The following is a 21,374-nucleotide window of genomic DNA, read 5'->3' as shown; positions in this document are numbered from 1 at the left end:
AGTACCAACTTAAGAAATCCTAACTGCTTAGACAAAATCAGTTCAGAAATCTTGCTGCATCTGATCATTTGCCCTGAAGGGCTGTGTGAGGCCTGTGAGGTTTGTAATGCAGCCAAGCAGGGTCCTTGCAGTAAGGAATAAGGCTGCTGTCGGCCTCAGCTTGTTCTTTTGCAGCCTGGTGCACTCCCACACCCGGCAGATATATTTATAGTTCTGAGTAGGGGGAGAAATTCTTTAATTGGTTGGCAATTATGAAAGGCATTTCATTTTCTCCCTGTTGTTTCCTTATTAAAATGAGGATCATCTGGGGGCATTTCTTCATTGTCTTTCAGGAAGATACAAAGCCAGTTCCTCTCAGTGGAAACCCTGGTTATGTTGTGGGGCTCCCGGTAGCTGCTGGGTTTCAGCCTCAGAAGGGATATCCTTTTTGCTCCCGTGGGGGTTGATGTCCCTGTCCACATGCCTGGGCCATGCTCCTCTTTACTGCTGAGGTCCTGTGGTAGGAGAGACTTGGCGGGGCCAGAGCTTCCTCAGGACAGCCCTGTGTGCGTGCGTGTGTGTCTGACAGTCTGTCAGTCGGTCAGTCTGTCTGACTCTCTGTCTCTCTTTCTGGCTGTACAGCCAGAGGGGCTGAGAGGAGATAGCAGGACTTGGAGAAGTGCTGGTGTTTTGAAACTGAAATCTTCAGATGGAAAAGTTGATGTTTGGATGCATTTAATTTTACATTTAAACAGAGGCTCTTAAACAAGCTTAATGATTTTGAAAATTTGGAGTTAATTTTGAAGGGCAGTTTCTGAGGATTTATTTTTCCTGAGGAACACAGTTATAACTATTTCACCCCCTCCTGGGAAATAACTGTCATCATCCCTGCAGTCTAGAGAAGGGGGTTTGGGAAACTCTCTCACGTCCCTTGTCACAGGGATACCATCTTCTGACTGATGGGAAACTAGGCTGCTCTAGCACCAGGCGACTGTCCCTTAACTGTGTGTGAATGTCTGGGATCATTCAGACAACAAATAGATATGGACAACTCACGATCCTCCGCAGCTCGGCTGAGCAGGACTGCTTAGCTGTCGAGGGGACCCGGACCCCAGTGTTGTTTGGCTACAACATGCAGTCTGGCTGCAAGCTACGGTGAGAGAGTGACCTGTTTCTCTTTGAACTTGTTTGTGTTGATCAGAAAACAGAACATTCCCACTCTTCCCCATTTTAAGCATACCTCTGCCTCAGCAGATGAGCACATATGAAAGCCACCATAGTTTATTATCATTATTAATGAATAGTAGCAAAATGATCACAACCATTTTTCTTACCAAATATGGCAGACTAAAAATGGCAAAGTTTTGTGTGTTTCATGTTCAAGGTCAGATGCACCTGAGTTCAGAGCAAAAATGTTCTCTCGATAGTCCTTCCCATGTTTCTGAATTTTAGTGTGCACAGCACAAGAAAAACAGTGAAAGGAAGGCTGAATGTGATCTAGTAAAATTAAAATTTTAAAATTAAAAATATTAAAATTTAAAAATTTATCTTTTTATTATCAAATATATGTACATCATATGAAGTGTCAATCAGCTCTGTACAACTTGTTATAAAACCAGCGTTTCTTTTTTTAATGTATATTTTTTAGTTGTCAATGGACCTTTCTTTTGTTTATTTCTATGTGGTGCTGAGAATCGAACCCAGTGCATCACATGTGCTAGGCAAGCACTTGGCCACTGAGCTGCAACCCCAGCCCAAAACCAGCAGTTCCTACCCTCATTTGCTCCATCCCATGTGCAATCCTGTTCAACCCTTCTAGCTGGGTTTTTGGGAATCCATCTCCAGATCTTTAAATAATCTGCACATAATGTATTTATTGATTTTTTTTCGGGGGGGCTTTCTAAATTTTTTTATTGCGTCCTCCCTCTGGAAGAAGGAGGCTTGGCTCTTTTCCCTTTGCCCCCCTGCCCCACCACCCACACACCTGCCGAATCTCCTCAGGGTCATTTTGTCATTATTCTGGTTAGGCTCCCATTCACCATTTACATTGTTCTGATCCCCTTAGACTAGATTTCTCAAAGGGGGTTCCATGGAATACTATTCTATAAGATGTCCTCAGGCATAGGTCTATGATTTAGTAAGTTTGGGAAATACCATATTATAGTTAAAACCGTGATTCTTTCCCATAGGACTTCTCAGAGGCTTTCATATGCCAGTGTGCTTCAGAAGGGACAGGGGGACATAGGGAGGCAATGTGTCCTCAACTTTTGCCCATAGCACCCTTCCCATACAGAGAATTGTAACACAGTTTGAGAAACATGGTTTTGGAGCGTCTCCATGGCTAGGATTCTGCAAAGTTAGGGACACTTTGGCTTCTGTCCAATTATATCCCTCTGGGAAGTGAGAAAATAAACTGGAGAGGGATGTGTATCATTGAAGCTTTTGGGGCTGGGGATATAGCTCAGTTGGTACATGCTTGCCTTGCATGCACAAGGCCCTGGGTTCAATCCCCAGTACCACACACACACACAAAAAAAAAAAAAAAAGAAAGAAAAAAGAAAGAAAGAAAAAACAAGAGGAACTCCTGAATCAGAGAACAAAAGTGATAAAGAAAAAAAAAAGTGAAGCTTTTAAAAATTGGTGGATGACTGTTGCCTCTTTTTCCTTCCCAAAGACTGACCAGCACCCTTCCATGTCGGTTAGTGGCACGGAAGGTCAAGGACCTGCTGAAGGGCCAGGGCTTCCCAGATTACGTGGCCTCATTTGGAAATTCCCAGGCCCAGGATGCACTGGACTGGGTGCCCGTCCACTTCGCCACCCTGACATCCAACGTGAAGGTAAAGGGGAGGAGTTGAAGGCTGTCTGCTTGCAGTCCCTTTTTTAAAAAATATATATATTAAAAATATATAAATAAATATTTATATATTTATTTGTATGTGGTACTGAGAATCGAACCCAGTGCCTCACACATGCCAGAAAAGTACTCTATCACTGAGTCCCAGCCCCTGCTTGCAGTCCCTTTTACTTCTGGGTGGGGTGACAGGCAGCCGGGGCTATCCTTGTGAAGAAGATGGGGTGCTCTGTTATCAGATTGGCCTGGATCTTGAATACTGCTTGGCCCTTGTTGGTAATGTCATGATAAGTCAGCAATTTCATGGGCTTGAGCCTATTTCCCCTTTTGTGGGATGGGACTCATGGTATAGACCTCATGGGGTTGTTGGGAGGGTGAAATGAGGCCCTTGGCAGGGTACCTAGTGTCCCTATATAAACTGAAACTTTGACAGTCACCATCTTATTACTCCAGGTGGAGCATCTCTGATCCCAAACTCAGAAATTCTAAGTGCTCCAAAGTCTGAAACATTTTGAATACCGACGTTACTATGCAAGTGGCAAATTCCACACCTGGCCTCATGTGATGGTCATAGTCAAAACTGAACACACTAATTGCCAGACATGGTGACACATGCCTGTGATCCTGGTGACTAGGGAGATGGAGACAGGAGGAGAACAAGTTCCAGGCTAGTCTCAGCAGTTTATGGAGTCCCTGTCTCAAAGTAAAAGGCAATTTAAAGGAGGTGTAGGCCAGGGGTAGAGTTCAACCCAGCAAAGTACTGATAGGGAGGTAGGGAGGGGGGAAGTCAGCTCCAGTCTATCTTTGTGTATATGAAACAAGTTCACATTTGGGCTTGGGCCTTGTTACCAAGAAATATCACTCAGGCACATGCAGATATACCAAAATCTGGGGGCGGGGGGACAACACTTCAGGTCCCAAGCATTTTAGATAAGGGACGATTGACCTGTACCATTATTGTGGGTACTGCACATGCCCTCCCCAGAATGGGGACCGTCTCAGCCTTCCTCCGTCCTCACAGCTGCCCCATCCATGTTCCCTGGTCTATAGAGGCAGCCCACAGGAGTGCTTTCAATTTCAAAGTTCCCCAAGGAGTTTAATGGAAGTTGACATCCTACAAATAGGTTCCTGGTCACATGTGACTCTTCCACCCACTGTTTTCTTTTGTCTTAGCAAAGTGTGGGCCATGCGTCATGGAGGCGTGCTCCCCATCTTCTGCCCTAATTGCCCAGCTATTTCTTGTCACGCTTTCTTCAGGCCTCTCATTATCCGCTTTGCATATTTATAGCATGGGCATAATGGGGTGAGGAGGCTCACAGCTCTGACCCCACCCTCCCTCAGCAGAGACCCAGGATCACTCCGTGCCTACTGTTCAGCTGCTCAGCCTTGGCTAAGCTCAGCTGCCTAGTGAACCCTGCAAATCACTCCTGGCTTCTTGGTGCTGGGTGTAGACACCCAGTTATTACTGCCCCTCCAGTGGGAAGACCCTGGCTGGGAGCAGAGGCAGCCATGCGTGGGGAAGCAGCCCTGCCTGGGGCTGTGTGGGTCCTGAGCTTTCAGCTGGGCTGGGGCACATTATACCAACTAAGCAGGAAAACAAGTGGAAGGAGCTGGGGTCCCTGCCAAGCTTGGTTCACACCAGTGGCGACCGCTGCGGCGTCTCCTCAGAGCAGAATGTCAGTGAGGACGGCAGGGTTTCTAAAAGGCAATTCCAAGCTAAGGAATTCCATTCAGGACTTACAGCAGGTACCAAATTCAGCAGGCTTGTAGCTCTCCATGCCCTGAGAGATGCAGTTAGAAATATGTTTTTATCATGGAAAAATCTCCAACACACAGGAAAGTAGCATAACACAGTGGGATCCCCATCTACTCCTCAGGCAGCTTCCATAGTTATCAGATTTTCCAACTGAAAAGACTTTAAAGGCAGGAGAAAGATCTGGCAGGCCCACTTGCCCCTTTTTCTTTTGGGGCTGACCAAGCAAAGGTCCTGGGGCAGAGGCAGCCTCCAGCCTGGGCCAGGGCATCTGGACTGTGGCCCCCATGCTCTCAGTGCAGAAGATGTGTTGCTAATATCTTTGACAACACACACTGCCTGGGTACCCAATGTCACATCTTAATTGCTAATGATGGAGTTAAGTAAATAAGAATAATTCTCACATTTCCTCTCCTTTCCCAACCCCCTGTTCTGGGGTCAACCCCAGGGCCTGGTACCTATTATCTCTCCCAGCCCTTTTTATTTTGAGACGGGCCTTCGCTAAGTTGCCCAGGCTGGCCTTGAACTCTTGATCCGCCTGCCATAGTCTCCCAAGTAGCCTCTCGGTGCATTTAACATGCTGTGCAATGGAGCTTCATGGTCTCCCCCTTCCTCCTCTCCTCTGGCTATTTCTCTCCCACATTCTGAGGTAGATATAGATGCCCTTAAGTCCCTGAATGTCCCACCACTGAGGAGCAAGATGGCCACAACTCCCAGCGCTGCTGGCCTCTCCAGAACCAGCAGGGATGCAGAGGTGATGGAGGTGTTACGCTATTTTTGGAGCATGGAGTACTTTAATAATATGTGCTCTTCAAAGCTGTTTTTATCTGAACTTCTAGAGTCTATTCTCTTGTTCAGAACATTTTGTAATATGTGGGACATTTTGTAATTAAAACTCTGAACTGCAGATTAAGTTTGACTTGGAGTTGTGTAATATTCAGATTGATTAATGGAGCTGTTTTGCAGGATTCCTGCCAGCTTCCAGTGGCTTTGGTTATAGAGGTGAAGTGGACTAAGTACGGGTCCCTCCTGAACCCACAGGCCAGAATAGTCAACGTAACTGCAAATCTCATCTCCTCCTCCTTTCCTGAGGTAGGCCTGATGGAGTTTAAAGGTGCAGGTTGGGTCTGGGGTGTAGCTCAGTGGTTAAGCCCTTGCCTAGCATGCGGGAGGCCCTGGCTGTGATGCCCAGCCCTGCAAAACAGGACACAACAGAAGAGAGTTTAAGACAAATCCAGACAAAACTCAAGTATGACAGGTAACATTTATTACTTGGTAAAGAGATTAGCTTTTAAACAATCTGGATTGTTAAAACAATTTTGCTGTGGTTATTTACTTAGAGGGAGAAACCCACTGACAAAGGTTTTATTTACATTAACAGTCTTGTTTAGATTTAATCTTTTTTTATACATAATTATTATTTTTAAGGTGGACACAATATCTTTATTTTTCTGTGGTGCTGAGGATGGAACCCAGTGCCTCATGCATGCCAGGCGAGCGTGCTACCACTTGAGCCACAACCCCAGCCCCTAGATTTAATCTTTAAAACCCGTATGAAAATGGATTGTTGATCGTGGTGTGTCAGGTGAGGACAGCCGGGGTAAACTCTGCCTGTCAGCCGAGGCAGTGGCCGAGGGACCCCAGTGAACCTGTCATCTTCATGAACTGACAGGAGTCATGGCGTGAGGAAGAGGAGGAAAGGGGTCTCGTTTTGTCCTGGCCACACACTGGAGGGGGGTCTTGCTTCTGACTCTATTACAGACCAGCGCCGGAAATGAAAGGATGGTTCTCATTTCCACTGCGGTTACTTTTGCGGCTGTGTCTGCACCTGCAGAGGCGGGCTTCAGAGCGCGGCCAGCCATCAACGCCAGGCTGCCCTTTAACTTCTTCTTCCCATTTGCTTGACGTAAGTGGTCCCTGGAGGAAACCGAGCCCCACCTCGGTCTGAGGTCTTCTCCTCTGGAACGTGTGCACTTGGGGCCGCAAGTCCCTCAGAGGCGTCCCACTTCCTCATGCCTCCCACGCCTTGGTGTTGCCCCCGCACCAACTCGCTGCCCCGGACCAGCTTCTAGCTTTCTTGTCCCCTTCTGGAAGTTTCATTCTGCTTGGGTTGGATTTAGAGTTGGTCATAGATGGAAGTGGACTTGGGGGTGGTGAAAAAACAGCCCTTGCAGCAGCCCACTCGGGGTCTCTCCAGTTCATCCAGCCCTGCTTTAATGAGAGTTATTTTTAAAATGTTCATTGTTTCTAGCTCAGGTTTTCTTTCAAGTCCTATCAAGCTAAGTACAAAAATAGCAAGATACTGTATAAAATCATGCAAGTAGGGTGCAGAGCCTCACGAGGGACCTCTTAAGAGATCATGTGAATTACAGGGCAGCCTTGGGTCTAATTGCCACCCTGCACCAGGCCCTGCCAGAGCTGGCTCTCCAGCTGGTGGGTTGCGTGGGAGGCCCCGGGGCTGCAGCTCAGGGGAGAGGTTATTCTATACATTAATTGTAGGTCATTGAGAACCGTGCTGTCAGGTGGCAGAATGCTGGATACCGCAGAGGAGGGTCCTGGTACCTGGAATGACATCCCCGTGGTGACAGCAGAAGACTCTAGAACAGCATGGGAATAAAAAGGGTCTTTCTAGGATGGACTGGAGGCTAAGGCGGCTGCTTTTCTTTTTCTTTCAGAGTGAAAGGACGTACGGGTCCCAGCATAATCATGTGAAATTTGAAAACTGTACATTAGATGAGATTAAATTTTATATACAACTAGTCATCATCCAGCGAGCATGTCATATTTAAGCCAAGAGTGCAGTGTCCAACATGAGGAAACAGTCTGATCTGGCTGCTGTGCGTGGCAGGGTGGCAGCTCTTGGGTCATACCGAGGAAGAATCGCCTCCTGTGGTTGTGTCCAACACAGCCCCGGTGGGACCCATGGGTGAGGCATTGACCCAAGCCCCTCACCACGTGACCCGGCAAGGTGGTCACTCTTGGGCACGGCCAGCCCAGGGAGGCAGGGTCCTCTCTGGGGCCGGGCTGGGGGAGTCTAATTAACCTCGCTGAGAAGCCCGTGCTGCCTCAGGAGCTTGTTGAGTCTTTCAATTTCTTGTTCCTGTTGCAAAAGCAGACAGAGGGACTTTCTGAGCCTTTGTAGGGATGTGACAAAGAGCCAGTGAGCCCCGGGCCCAGGGACACAGATACGAATGGGAGCTACACTCCTTGTGGAATTCAGGCTACTGAGGCAACTGCCAGAGTCGGGAGGGTCCCCAAGCTGCAGCAGTGACAGCAGCAAGTGGGTGGCTCAGGGCAGGGGTGGCCGAGCCGAATCTGAAAGGATGGGAACTCGCGAGGGAAGGGCGCCCCCGGCCCAGGCCCCCCAGGAGCAGAAGCATCATGCTGAGGTGGGAACTGCAAGTGGATGTTGTCCCCAGGTCTTACCTTCTCAGAGCAGCTAAATTCAAGGTGTTGGATTTTGGCAACCAGCTGAATATTCATCTGTTTTAACCTTAAGAGCTGCCGTTCTGAACGTGTCTTGACCGAGATGATTATCCCTGAAAATGGGGAGTCACAGGATTCTAGTTTAACCAGTGGGGGGTGGAGAAGTGATTTCTATGTGTATAGAGTTGGGAAGAATGACAGTGGCAGTCATCACAGAGTGGCCTCCGAACTAGGAGGGCCGGGTATTCCCTTGGGAGCCTCTGTGTCCAGGTGTGTGGTGTCTCCTCGGCTCATGTGGCTGAGAGCTCTTTTAAAATAGCCATAACCGTGAAGCTCCTTAACCCAGAACCTGTCCAGGACAGTGGCCCTGGTCCATGGCAGTGGGTGCTGACATGCCATAGGAGCCCCAGGCTGGCCACACTCATGGTCAACCCTCAGCAGAAGCAGTGATGACCGAGCCTCCACTCTGCCCCTGGACAGAATCCAGGCTCTGTCCTTCCCCAGCTTTGCTCTCAACGCTAAATCTACACTTGCTGGTGACCAGCCGCCCCCACCCCGCCCACATCTGCTGCAGCCAGTTTCCCTGCAGGTCCTGCTGGAGCTCAGGGGGCTGCGGCCATACAGGACTCACCAGGCCACCAAGGGAAGCGGCTCCACGCAGAGGCCCTGTCCCTCCCTTAGCGCCCTGAACCACGGCCCATCCGTTCAGGGATTCCCAAACCCTGGCTGGACACCTGGAGGGCTTCCGAGGTAGACCTGCGCCCAAGCTTATCAGGCCTTCTGCTGCAGACTGTTTTAAAAAGGTCAGAAGGTGACCACTGCGGCAGGTATACAGGCAGGCCATTAAGCAATCGGCCAGCTGTGGTCACTCTCCACGTAAAATCCCTTGGCCTGGAACTCCTGTGCACAGGGTTTGCGGGGAGAGGGCTCTTCTCCAGACAGGCACAGAGCGGCTCTTTGAGCTCCCAGAGCCCGTCTCTGGGTCTCTGGTGGGTCATCAACACCACTCAGAGGCTACCACATCCTGTGACCTCCTCAGAGCTCAATTCCTGCATTCCTGCTGGATGGTGCCTCCTGGGTGTCCTGGCTGGGGTAGGCTCCTCTTAGGAGACACCCAGTTTAGAACCGAGATTCCCTGGGCCTTAGCCTAACCCTTTCCATGAATCAATCTTTTGGGGTGGTACCGTTGAACTTGGGGGCCACTGAGCCACATCCCCAGCCCTAGTTTGTATTTTATTTAGAGACAGGGTCTCACTGAGTTGCTTAGCACCTCGCTTTTGCTGAGGCTGACTTTGAACTCATGTTCCTTCTGCCTCAGCCTCCTGAGCTGCTGGGATTACAGGTATGTGCCATCATGCCCAGTTCCATGGATATCCATGAACGTTTTTTTTGTGTGTGGTGCTGGGGATTGGACCCAGGGCCTTGTGCATCCGAGGCAAGCACTCTGCCAACTGAGTTGTAGTCCTAATATCTTTTGATAATCATGAAAACAGCCCAAAGGAGAGAGGTGGTTCCCAGAGCAGGTGTCCTGGTCTCACTCTGGCCTCAGAGGTGGCAGTCAGTGGCCAAGTCACATCCTGCCCCATGTTTTTCTGGACTTCTGGGAGGAGGCAGTGGCTGTGACGGAGACTATGTGTATGTGAGCTCAGGCTCCTGGGGTGACTAAACAGCTGGCCTTGGCACCCTCTGTCCTGTGCCCTCTGAAACCCAAGAGTGCTGGGTACCTACCATTGATGATCCGGGCCACCCGCCATAGCCGGAGCAGGATCAACAGGCCCAGAGCCTCAAACTCATGCTCCCGGAACAGGAGGACTATGTCGAGGATGAAGGAGACCACCACCACGACAGCATCCAGGATCTCAAACTTGTGGTGAAAGAATTCCAGGCGGAAGACGAAGATTTTAAAGAAAATCTCCATCATAAAGAAGAACAAGATGGCAATGCTCATGTAGTGGAACACCTGGAGGGGAGGAAGAGCCACGGTCAGGGGTGCCACTGGTCACAGGGCAGGTCACAGAGACTGACCTTGAGTACCCCTGCTAGTTACCAGAGGGAGAATTCCCAGCCCAGGTGCTGTGCTGAGGGTCACTAGCATGGCAGGTGGGCAATGCCAGAATTCAGAGTTCACCCCCACCCCCCGCCCCTGCAGCCTGGCAGCCCCACCGCTAGGAACACACCCCAGGGCAAAGCTTGGGCGTGCTCAACGACATGTCATGGGGTGTTTACAGCAGTGGTTCGCAGACCTGCGATCTTTGCCTTGTCTGTGAACAATGTCAGCGTCATTGGAACCACTCAGCAAGTTCTCATGGCACTCCATAGACATCCTGCTCCACTCTTAGGGCCTGGGCAGAGCCACCCACATGTGCCCACTGGGAAAGACCACCACGGTGGGGGCAAGTGAAGAGGGTCCCCAGATCTCAGTTATGAACACCTTGCTAGGGAAACAACCTCTGGCTCTGGAGCAGAGGACATAGTAAGTGAGCTGGGTTCCGTGTGCCAGGAAGGACATGCACAGGCTTAAGGGCATCATGTCAAAAGGACACAGTAGTCAGCCTGAAGAGGCTCACAGCGGCCAAATTTGGGACAATTTGAACATCAGAAAGGCTGACTGAGATTGACTAACACACCGAATAAAAAATAAAAATCTCAGGTCCACGCCGGGGCAGGCACACAGGCTTCAAAGACAGCGCCTGGTTATGGAAGGGTGGCCATTACTAAGGGTGGGGGAGAGAAGGAACCAGAAAATCACATTCTGTACCCCTCAGTGTTCACTGCTCAGGCAAGGGTCATGCCTCTAGGGAAGGGGACATTTGTGTCGTACCAAAGTATCACTAGGCAGGCTATTTATAACTGCAAAGGGACACATGTCCCTGGACAGTAGTATGGTCCAGCATTTGCTGCCTAAATTGAAAGATCTAGCTGAGTATCGCTGAGTGGGAGACCCAGCTTTATGTGGAACTCCTGAAGGCGCCATATAAAGAACGTGTCCCACGCACGGAGAACACTTGCTGACGGAGCCTCTGGACCTAGGGAACCAACTAATGGGTCTCTTTGTCCGGATTTATCCAGACTAACCTAGAACCTCTGACAGCCTACAGGACAACTGACTGGACAATTCAAAAAGTCAGTATCATGAGGAGGGGAGAAGGCTGAGTGCTGGCTCTATGTTACAGAGGACATCTTGGGACAAGTGAGGAGATTCAAAGTGGTAATGATATATCTGCTGACCACTGAATTGGGTCTGACAGTTCTGCAGGTGAAAGACCTTATTCCTACACTGTTGAAGTGTTCAAGGGGGAAGTGTCGCTACATCTGTGACTTATTTTCAAATGGCCATGCAGAAATACCTGTGCCCGTGTGGATGTATACTGATGAAGGAAATTGCGTATTGGCCATTTTTCATAATTAAAAAGTTTTGGAAAAAGACAGTATGGCAGATATGTTATTGATCCTATTAAGAAAGTGGGAGAACTGGGCAAGGTGGTGCACGCTTGTGATCCCATCACCTTGGGAGGCTGAGGCAGGAGGATCTCCAGTTCAAAGCCAGCCTCAGCAAAAGCAAGGTGCTAGGCAACTCAAAGAGACTCTGTCTCTAAATAAAATATTTTTTAAAAGGCTGGGATGTGGCTCAGTGGTTCAGTGCCCCTGACTTCAATCCCTGGCACAAAAACAAACAAAATCAAAAAAACCCAAAAACAAAAGCCAGAAAGTGGGCGAGAGAAGGTACTCCTTGGGCTGGAGATATGGCTCAGTAGTAGCCCGCTCGTCTGGCATGCGGGAGGCACTGGGTTTGATCCTCAGCACCACATAAAAATAAAATGAAGATATTGTATCCACCTAAAACTAAAAAATAAATATTTTTTTTAAATAAAGATATTGTTCCACCTAAAACCAAAAAATAAATATTAAAAAAAAAAAAAGGTACTCCTCCTTCCTTGCAGACCAGGCCAGCATAGGTGACAACAGAACGGGGTTGCCTCTGCCCTTTTACCATTTATAAAGATAGGCATTTAATAGCGATTCCATTTTTCCCCCACAAAGCACATGGGGGAGATGCCTCTGAGGCTTGGATTTCCTCCTGTGTTTCCACTGCCTGTTGGGTGAACATCTGGGTCGGGCTCAGCCTTTAGTGGATGTCACTGAAGGGACCAGGAAAACACCAACAGAAGACAGGAGGAGAAAGACACTCCTGCCCCCGGGAGGGGAACGTGCCTCATGTCCCTGATTACATAGGCCTGCAACCAGTGACTGGCTCTGGCGAGCTTCAGTGAAATGAGCTTCCTCCTGGTACTAAATGCTTCTCTCTCAAATTCGGAAAGGCAGGCCTCTTCTCCAGCCATTGACTAAAACACCCAAACTACTTCCCAGCAAGCCCTGTGGCTCCAAGCTGGGTGGTAGCCACCCCCTCTGCCCCCAGTGCAGATAACAGAAGTGACCCACATCAGGAGCACCCCAGAGAGTGGGGACAAGCTACCTGGGGCGCATAGTTGTTCTTGTCAGGCTCGATGATCTTCAGGTCCAGAATGAGCTCAGCGAGCACCAGGAGAGCGTCCAGAATGACCAGGCAGATGATGACGACCTGCGGGTAGTGGGAGGACAGAAAGTGTGAGCCTGAAACAGGGCCCTCCTCCTGCCCTTAGGAGCTGCCTGGAAACATCAGTGAGACCACCAGGTACAGGTGCCGAGGAGGGAGAGCCACTGCCAATACCTTCCTGGAGGGAGCCTGCAGGGGCAGGTCCCCAGGGTCACAAGCTGCCGCCTGCCCACCACCTCTCCCCCCAACCTCTCTCTGCTGCTGACTCACTGCCCCTCGACGACACCAGGCTCTTCCTTGCTCTTTCACCTTTTCCCTGCGCTGGCTCAGACCAAGTTCCACTTCCCAGATGGCAAACATTTTTTAAAAGTTATATTTTTCTATTTTTGGGGATTGCTGTCGCCACAGGGTGCACAGAACCGATAATGGAGAAGTTATCTGACACATCCTGCCTCAGGGCTCTGGGATCTGGAAGGGGGGACTCCAGGGGCTGCCTACTCTTCAGGTGACAGTGATGCCACTATACACAGAAACCAGCTCCTGCTTGTCGGGGACAGAGAGCAGGCCTGGGTTTCCTGGACAATTGGGAAAAGCTGAGTGGCAGAGTGGGGCTCTGTGACTTGCTACAGAGGGTCAGTGGGTGCCAGAGCGAGAGGTTGTCTCATTGATGGCAGCAGGGATGCTGCTGGTGAGGCCACTAATGGCAGGGGTACATTGACAGAGTTCTGACAGTCCATGGTCTGTGGAAATGGCAGCAGTGGGGGAGCCCCAAGGGACCCCGTGTGATACCCCTCTTTCCTCAGAAATTCCAGACCTCAGGCCTCGCCTCTCACGCTGTTAGATCCATTGATTTTGACCTCTAAAACGTAATCTGCTGTAAACTGGCAGTTTCACGTTGAAATTCAACAAGTTGGAGCCTATGAAGAAGGGACTGTTTAACTTTTTGGCCATTTCCACCTGTAGTTAGTTGTTGCAGTAAAGTGTCTGATGATGTCTTGATGACGTGGCAAATGGCTCTGCAAGGAAGTTTCCACACACATCCAAATTCAGCAGCTTAGTAAAGATTCAAGCCTCGGGTATTTTCTTTTTCTTTCTTTCTTTTCTTTTTTTTTAATCTTTGGTTTTATTTTAGAACCAACGGGATCTGAGAGTTCTTATAGTCTTAAAAAAAAAAAAAAAAAAAAAAAAGCCAGGCACAGATATTTAGACCTAAGATCCAGTATTCAGCCCTAAAATGGAATGAAGGGCCGCACGTGCTATATCATGCCATGTGAAGGGGCCAGACTACACATCGTATGCCTCCTTCCACACAGTGTCCAGACAGGCACGTCCAGAGGGACAGCACAGACAGAAGGCCTTGGGGAGACTGGGAAGTGATGGCTCAATAAGAACAGGGTCTCTTTGGAGGGTTGATAAGAACGTTCTGGAACTAGAGAGTGGTGGGCTACATAACACTGACAATACTAAAAACACCACAGAATTACTTCAAAATGATTGATTTCATATGAATCTCACCTGAGTTTATAAAAAGCAGAAACAAAAGTGAGAGAAAGATTCAAGACCAAGAAAACCATAATGCCTGGACCCCAATCCTGGCTCCTGTGAACCCTCAATCTGCCGCTCACCAGGCAGCACTGTCTGGAAGAAGCCGAGTCACAGAGAAAAATGCAGAGAATCTGGAGAAGCCCTTAATCCCCAACCCTCCCCTGCAGGACTGGGCCAGGCCAGGCCTGTGGCTGTCCCAGGTCCCCACAGCAGCACCTCCCAGTGCTATAGAGTCTCCATGAGCTGGCGCTTCAAATCTGAGAAAGCGGAGTTGGCCACCTCTTCTGCCCCCAGGTGACTGGGGAGTGTGTCGTGGGACAGAGGAGAGTGCAGGGCAGAGTTCTCCCGCCCACAGGCAGGAGTAAGAGCAACGCTCCCCACTCCGGGCACTGCCCATGGTGGCTTCCACAGAGACATGGTCCACCCACCTTCTCTCCTGGGTGAGCTACCCCATGAGAGAAGGGACAGCAGTAGCTGTCATCTCACCTTGGCCACCTCAAACCACCCAAGAAAAGGATTCCAGAACCTTCTTGCATGCTACCATCAGAGAGCAACACCCCTGATTTCCTGTCCCCTACTCCTATCTGGCTACCCTGTCCCACCACAGCCCCTCTCCCCATCTGATGAGTTTACGCCCCAACCCTGTAGAGAACCCTCTGCCTGCCACGCCCCTCTTGCTGCTGCAGGGTCACTGCTCACCACGTGAGTCACCGCCTCCTGGCAACCCCTCCAAGGCACTTGGCTCTTTCCCTGCTTGTGCCCTTGGCAAAAACGGCCCCTGTACTTGGAAAGCATCCCCCTTCTATCCACAGGGCTCATTCCTGCTCAGCCCTCCAATGTTGGGGGACACGTTACCTCCTTTGATTCCCAGTCCTCCATCAGGCCCTGGGCCTCCCAAGATTGCTCAGAGACCCTTCTGTCCCCTGTCGGGGGGCTTCTACCTGGGCTTATTATCCCTGTGATTCTTGTCTGTCTGCAGACTCTCAGGTCCTCTTCAGTGAGGGCAGGGATAAGTTCACTGCTGTATTCAGTGGATGCTCTTTAAATAACTGTCACATGACTGAATAAACATCTTGATTTATTTTGTGACAGTTATCAGTTGGCTTTTCCCCAATAGTGTCTGTGGAGGTCCTGGCTCCGGGTGTTAGTCCTGATCCCCAGCAGGCTGAGTGGACCAGTGGTCCATTCAGGAGGCAGGGAACATCCTGAGGGGGTGGTCCAGGGCTCCAGGGCTCCCCTTGCAGCTGGAAGGAAGCTGGCTTCTTCCTTCAGCTCCTGAAATTGAGGGTTTGGAATTTCAACCCCAACAAGTTAATACCATGTTTCTGTTCCCGTCACAGCCACAGAGCAGAGCTGAGGAGCAGCAGGCGCTGGGTGGCTTCCCTTCTGTGAGCCACCCAAGAATGGATCAGATAAAGACCAAGCTGTTTGTTTCTGTTTTACTCTAGAACAAGGTGGGTGATGGCAGAGGCCAGGGCTGCCTGCTTCTCTGCTTCCATAGGGACAGGGCTCCAGGGAGGACGTCTGTGGTAGTGTCCCCAAAATGCTTCCCTTGGGACCTGGACCTTCAAGGAGCTGTGAGCTTCCCTGATGTCTCTGAACTCCCACTTTCTCCCAGGACCCAGAATGTGCTTCCAGACACCAGCCTGCCCCCCTCAGGGCAGAGGGTGGGGTCCTGAGCAGACTCAACCTGCATTTGACCTTCAAAATCAAAATGTCCTTGTGACCCCATAAAGCTCAGTTCCCGCTGCTCTTCTTTGAGGCCCAGGCCTCCCCATCTCCACATGGCCCCATCGGGAGAGCAGCCATGGTTTCAAGCCTGGCAGACACTCTTGGCCTCACTTCACAAGAAGACACGCTGAGGGTGAGGGTCTCGAGCCCTGGGAGGCAGGGCCCCTTTTCGGCCTTGCTCAAGATCAATCATACTGTTTGCTGAATTCGCAGATGAATTTTTTTTCTGCCCCCAATGATTACCGTCTAACTCGCTGTGTGTGTGTGTGTATGTGTGTGTGTGTGTGTGTGTGCGCGCGAGTGTGTGTGTGTAAAAATTGCTATAGTGATCATTTTTAAATTGGAGTAGCTTGGCAAAGTTAGGTATGTCCCAAAGGTGCAGCTGGCCACTCACTAGCTCCTGATATCGCTATTGCCCCTGTCACCCAGCAGCCACTCCCCTCTCCTGCCCCCTCACCTGAGCACTACCAACTTGCTTTCTGTCTACCTGGATCTGTCTCTTCTGGATGCTTCCTATCAATGGCTTTGTACACCTCGTGGCCTGGAGCGCTGGCTCTTTGACGTGGCCTTAAGGATGGTCCTTGTGTCATGAGTTAGAGCCTCATTCCCGCCCAGGGCTCAACTGTGGCCTGTAGTTCGGATAGAGGGTAGACCACATTTTGTTTATCCATTCACCTGCTGATGATGAGGATTATTTCCTCCTGACAACATGGGATGGGCCCATGGCACCCCAGTAAGCCCGGGGCTCCTGGCACGTGGTGGGCATCTGTGAAGGAGCAGTGGAGTGGCAGAGGTGGGTCCCTCCCTGCAGGCCTGGTGACTTCCACAGGAGGCCCTTCCCTGCCTGGGGCCTCTGGACCTTTGCCCCTCCTACCTGAAATCTGTGGGAGCTGAAGAGCTTCCTCAATATGCTCCTGAAGTCGCGGGCAGGCCTGGGTGCTGACCTGGGCGCAGCCTCAGCATCCCCCGCACCACCCTCCTCGCCTGAGGCTGGCACGGGCGGCGGCTCCTCCTCCTCATCCTCCTCCTCGTTCTCCCATTTCTTGTAGTTGATGTTCCAGGTATGGTAGTCGTCCCCGACCACGGTGAAATGCCTCAGGAACTTGCTCATCCTCTCTGCAGGAGTCCTGCGTGTGGCCCTGCGGGGAACGACCTGGAGGACGGGACAAAGCAGAGCTCAGGCAGGGCTGAGGGGAGCAGGCCCAGGTGGCCCCGAGCGCTCAGAGCACCCTGAGCACAGCTACACGAGGTCTCAGTGGTTTCTGGTGCTTTTATTTTTAGAATCCAGGGGCTCAGTGTCGGTGAGGGTGAGGCAACAGGAAACCCCAGACCCCGCCAGACCTGTCCCTGCGGTCAGGCCGGCAGGAACCAGCGGAATTACTACGGCCCAGTCACAAAATACCCACAGCAGCCCCAGGCCCGGAAGAGCCGCCCTGTAGTTCAGACCTCACGGGAGGTGAGCACAGGGTGTGGGGAGGAGAGGGCGACCAGTAAAACACCCAGAGTCTCACAGAGAAGTTGGGGTACACTCGCCTCCATGCCACAGATCCGTCCTGGACAGGGACTTCATCCAGTGCTGTTTTAACTACACTGACAGTTGTTTAAAGAGGGAGAACTTCAAAGAAAAGCAGGTATTCTATCCCTTTACTTTACCCATCTTATCCTACCAGAGATCAACATTTTTACCAAGTAATATCACTCATAGGTATGAGTACAAGAATAGGTGATATGACAAGTAGAACAGGGAAAGAGAGTCCAAAGAGACCCATGTCCCTGTGGGAACTTGGAGGTGAGGTGGTAACAATCCACACCACTAGGAACAGATTAGAAAAATTAGGACATCTGACTTCACCATTAGGGGGGAAAAAAAATCCAGTCCCTACCTCATGCCACACACAGAATAAGTTTCAGATGCCTTAACATTAACATGCATATGTTAAAACAAAACTTAAGGTATCAGGAGAAATACAGGCAGGTATCTTCATGGCCTCAGCATAGGAAAGTTTGTATACATACACAAAAAATGTAAAATAGATGCTACTGCATCCAAACCAAAAGCTTTCATATGACATGCACATGTGTACACACAAACACACATCCCTGCAAAATTAAGACTTCTCACAGAACGAGAGTAAATATTTGCAATATACTTAACACTCGAAGATTTAGAGTTCAGAATACAGGAAGAAATCTTATAAATCGAAAAGAAGAGGACTGGGCAGTGATATTAACAGGCAGATCAGGTAAGAGAAAATGCAAATGGCCCAGCGAGGCTCAACCTCACTAGTACTTAGGAAAATGTGAAAGGAAGCAACAGTTACACATATTTTCACTCCTGAGATTAGCAAGAATCTTCAAAATCTCTAATATCCAGTGCTGGGGATGGTGTGAAGCAGCAGGGTCTCTTGAACCCTGAAGTTAGGAATGGACACCAATAGCTTCATTTGGGGAAGCAATTGACATTGTCTGGGCAAGTTAAGTTGTATCTTTAAAAAAAATTTGTTTTCAAATATTTATTTAGTTGTAGATGAAACACAGTATCTTTATTTATTTTTATGTGGTGCTGAGGATCAAACCCAGTGCCTCACACATGTGAGGCAAGCGTTTTACCACTGAGCTACAGCCCCAGCCCCTTAAGTTGTATTTTAATCATCTAGTGATTCCATCCCTTCCCAGTGTCCAAAGAGAAACCTGTCCACATGTGCTCAAGTTGGTACCATGTTCAAGAACGTTCACTGCAAATATCCATTGCCATAATCTGGGCGGTAGAAAAATGTCTCTTCATTATTCATGAGATGGAATGCTATACAGGAGTCAAAAAGAAAGAACTGAGCGTCCTCAACAGTAGATCCCTCCTTCCCTGGCTCTGGGTGCCACAATCTCCTAGTTCTCCTCGTGTCAGTCTCTCTTGCAGGATCCTTGAAAGGAAGACCTTATGTTTAAGTACTGGAATTCCCAGGGCCTGGGCTCTGCCCACCTCTCTTTTTGTTTTTAAGTCTCACCCGGCACCACGGCTTGAAAAACCATCTCTACCTGGTTGATGCCACCTCCAGTCCCATCTACCACCCTAACTCCAGACTGACCAGCCAAGGCAGGCAGAGTATCTTCCTTAGTTGCGCGACAGCTTCACAGTTAGCACATCTAAAGTGGAGTTAGTCATTCTTCACCAAACTGTCCCCATTTTAGTTTATGACATTTTATTTGTCCACTTCCTTAGGCCAAAAACACAGAGCATCATTCTTGACTCTTCGCCCACCCAGTACGGTCCTGCTGGCTCTGCCTTTCAACTGCGTTCCAAATAGGACATTCCTGGCCAATTGTTCCCTGTAATTTGCTGCTTGCATTACTGCAGTGGCCTCCTGCAGCCTCCCAACATCCCTTCTCTATAGTAACCAGAGAGAACTTTCTAAGACCTAAATGAGATCATGTCCCGCCCCTACCTAACGCCCTCAGGTGATCCTTCACCACACTGGGTCCCCCTTCCTGGACATCTGCCTGGATCACACCCTCCCTGAGGGCAGAAGTGTTCAGACCTCACCTCTTCTGAGACCCAGTCACTCCCCAGTCCCACCCATCTCCATCCCCTGCTTCACTTCCCCTCCCTACACTCTGCTGTTGGATGTCGCTGTGCACTCATTATCCGCCTCCCCCACTGGACTCCAGGCTCCACAGAGAGGGACTTTTTCTTTCTTGTGCAACTGCACACCCAGTGCCAAGGACAATGCTTTGCACTTAACGCCCAGAAACACTCATCTGAAGGACGGAGGAATACAGGAACGTGGGTAGACCTTTAACCCTGGCCAGTGTGGAATGAAGATGTGGAATAACATGAATCTTTCAAGTGAAAATTTGGAATTCATGGAAAATATTACGACTACATATTGCTTTTGGAATGTGTAAAAATATGAGCACAATCTTGTAAGAGAATGGGATTTCCACTTCTGGCCATGCTTAAGCAATTAGTAGTAGATTATCCCTCCTGCTAGAAACAAATATAAAACTAGATAAGACATGAAATTTAGCTGGGCACAGTGGGGCACACCTGTAATCCCAGAGACTTGGGAGGCTGAGGCAGGAGGACCAGAGTTTGAGGCCAGCTTCACCAACTTAGTGAGACCCTGTCTCAAAAAAAAAAAAAAAAAATAAGGGCTGGGGATGTGGTTCTGAAGTAAAGCACCCCTGGGTTCAATCCCAAGTACCCCCCCCCAAAAAAAAAAAAAAATCACCATTATCTCTGAGAGTAAAACAAGTGATTTGAGCCCTCCCATCACTCTGACTTTATATGTAGAGATACCTTCTGGACTGTGGAGGTAAAAACTATATTTCAGGACTTGAGTCTCCCTCCTTCAGAGAGTACCAGAGGAAAGGAAGCTGGGCAGGGAAGGATCACCAAGGACTTCGTCTGAGTCCTAAACTTCACACGTATGGAGCAGACTCCAGGAAGCAAGGAAAAAACCTTACTTTCAGGGGTGGAGGGAACTTCTGGGGAGTTGTGAACTTGAATAACCACCATCCATAACACAGGGCTGGATAGGGGGATGTATGAGTTTCCAATATCCAAAGTAGATTTTATTGAACACCTAAGCATTTGTAGAAATTCCAGAAAAGCAGGCCATAGAAATAGGCCAAATTTAAGCCTACAGTAAGAGCTACCTTAGACTCATCCCAACAAAACTTTAAACAAGCTTTGAAAAGATTAAGCTGATCCCCAACTAATTAGTGGAACAAAACTCAATGCTCGGTCAGGGAAGACAATAGCATGCACTTGACAACAGAGAGTACGTATTGTCCAGCACACAATTATTAGATAAAGAAGCAGAAAAACGTTGTCCATAATCAGTATAAAAATCAATTAATAAAAGACTGAAATGGATATAGATAATGGAACTGGCCAACCAAGACTACCATGACAAATATATTCAAAGATTTCAAGGAAAACATAAGTTTAATGAAGGAACAAAGAATCTCAATAAAGGAAACTATGAAAAAGATTCAAATGGTGACTGTGGAACTAAAAAATACATATATGAAATGAAGAATCAATAGATGGACTAACATCTGATAAGATACTACAGAAGAAAAGATCAGCAAACTTAAGGACAGGGTAATAGAAAATACTAAATGGAAAGAAAAATGGCTAAAAGCAAAAAAAAAAACCACAAAAACTCAGGGACATTATAAAGTGATCTAACATGTTGGTGTCTGTTGTAATGAAAGGAGATGGTAGGGAGATTAAGGAAGAAAATTTTTTGAATAAATCATGGCTTTAAATGTCCAGAATAGATTAAAAAATATATATATATACACACACACACACACACACACACACATACATACATAAAAACATATAGATCCATGAAGCTCAATGAACTGCAAGCAGGAAAAATATACAAAAGAATGTACTAGAAGGAGACACCAAATTCATTATTGCGGTTCCTCAGGGAAGGGTAAAGGCTATAGTAGTCAAAATGTGAGAATTAAAAAGTACTCGAACTGTACCTGGAAAATATCCTTTCGAATTATCCAGAGATTTGATTAAAATATGACAAAACATT

General features: G+C 48.8%; 2 protein-coding genes across 2 annotated transcripts in view; one reads left to right on the top strand and one right to left on the bottom strand.

The window, feature by feature from the left end:
* Tctn1 (tectonic family member 1) overlaps positions 1-7,342 on the top strand; it is a 30,141-nt gene extending 22,799 nt beyond the window's left edge. Inside the window, exons 10-15 of the mRNA XM_076852227.2 lie at positions 333-418; positions 994-1,134; positions 2,654-2,816; positions 5,550-5,675; positions 6,345-6,489; positions 7,259-7,342. Coding sequence (XP_076708342.2) covers positions 333-418; positions 994-1,134; positions 2,654-2,816; positions 5,550-5,675; positions 6,345-6,488 — 660 coding nt within the window. The 3' untranslated portion in view covers position 6,489; positions 7,259-7,342. The remainder of the gene's footprint in view (positions 1-332; positions 419-993; positions 1,135-2,653; positions 2,817-5,549; positions 5,676-6,344; positions 6,490-7,258) is intronic.
* The window catches only part of Hvcn1 (hydrogen voltage gated channel 1), a 29,897-nt gene continuing 14,392 nt past the window's right edge, over positions 5,870-21,374 (bottom strand). The window contains exons 4-8 of the mRNA XM_076852350.2: positions 16,694-16,972; positions 12,484-12,588; positions 9,738-9,969; positions 8,010-8,122; positions 5,870-7,683 (exon numbers count right to left, since the gene is read on the bottom strand). Coding sequence (XP_076708465.2) covers positions 7,618-7,683; positions 8,010-8,122; positions 9,738-9,969; positions 12,484-12,588; positions 16,694-16,972 — 795 coding nt within the window. The 3' untranslated portion in view covers positions 5,870-7,617. The remainder of the gene's footprint in view (positions 7,684-8,009; positions 8,123-9,737; positions 9,970-12,483; positions 12,589-16,693; positions 16,973-21,374) is intronic.

This window comes from Callospermophilus lateralis, chromosome 1 (assembly GCF_048772815.1).
Source record: "Callospermophilus lateralis isolate mCalLat2 chromosome 1, mCalLat2.hap1, whole genome shotgun sequence".
NCBI lineage: Eukaryota > Metazoa > Chordata > Mammalia > Rodentia > Sciuridae > Callospermophilus > Callospermophilus lateralis.
This window is presented reverse-complemented; position numbering and strand designations above follow the sequence as displayed.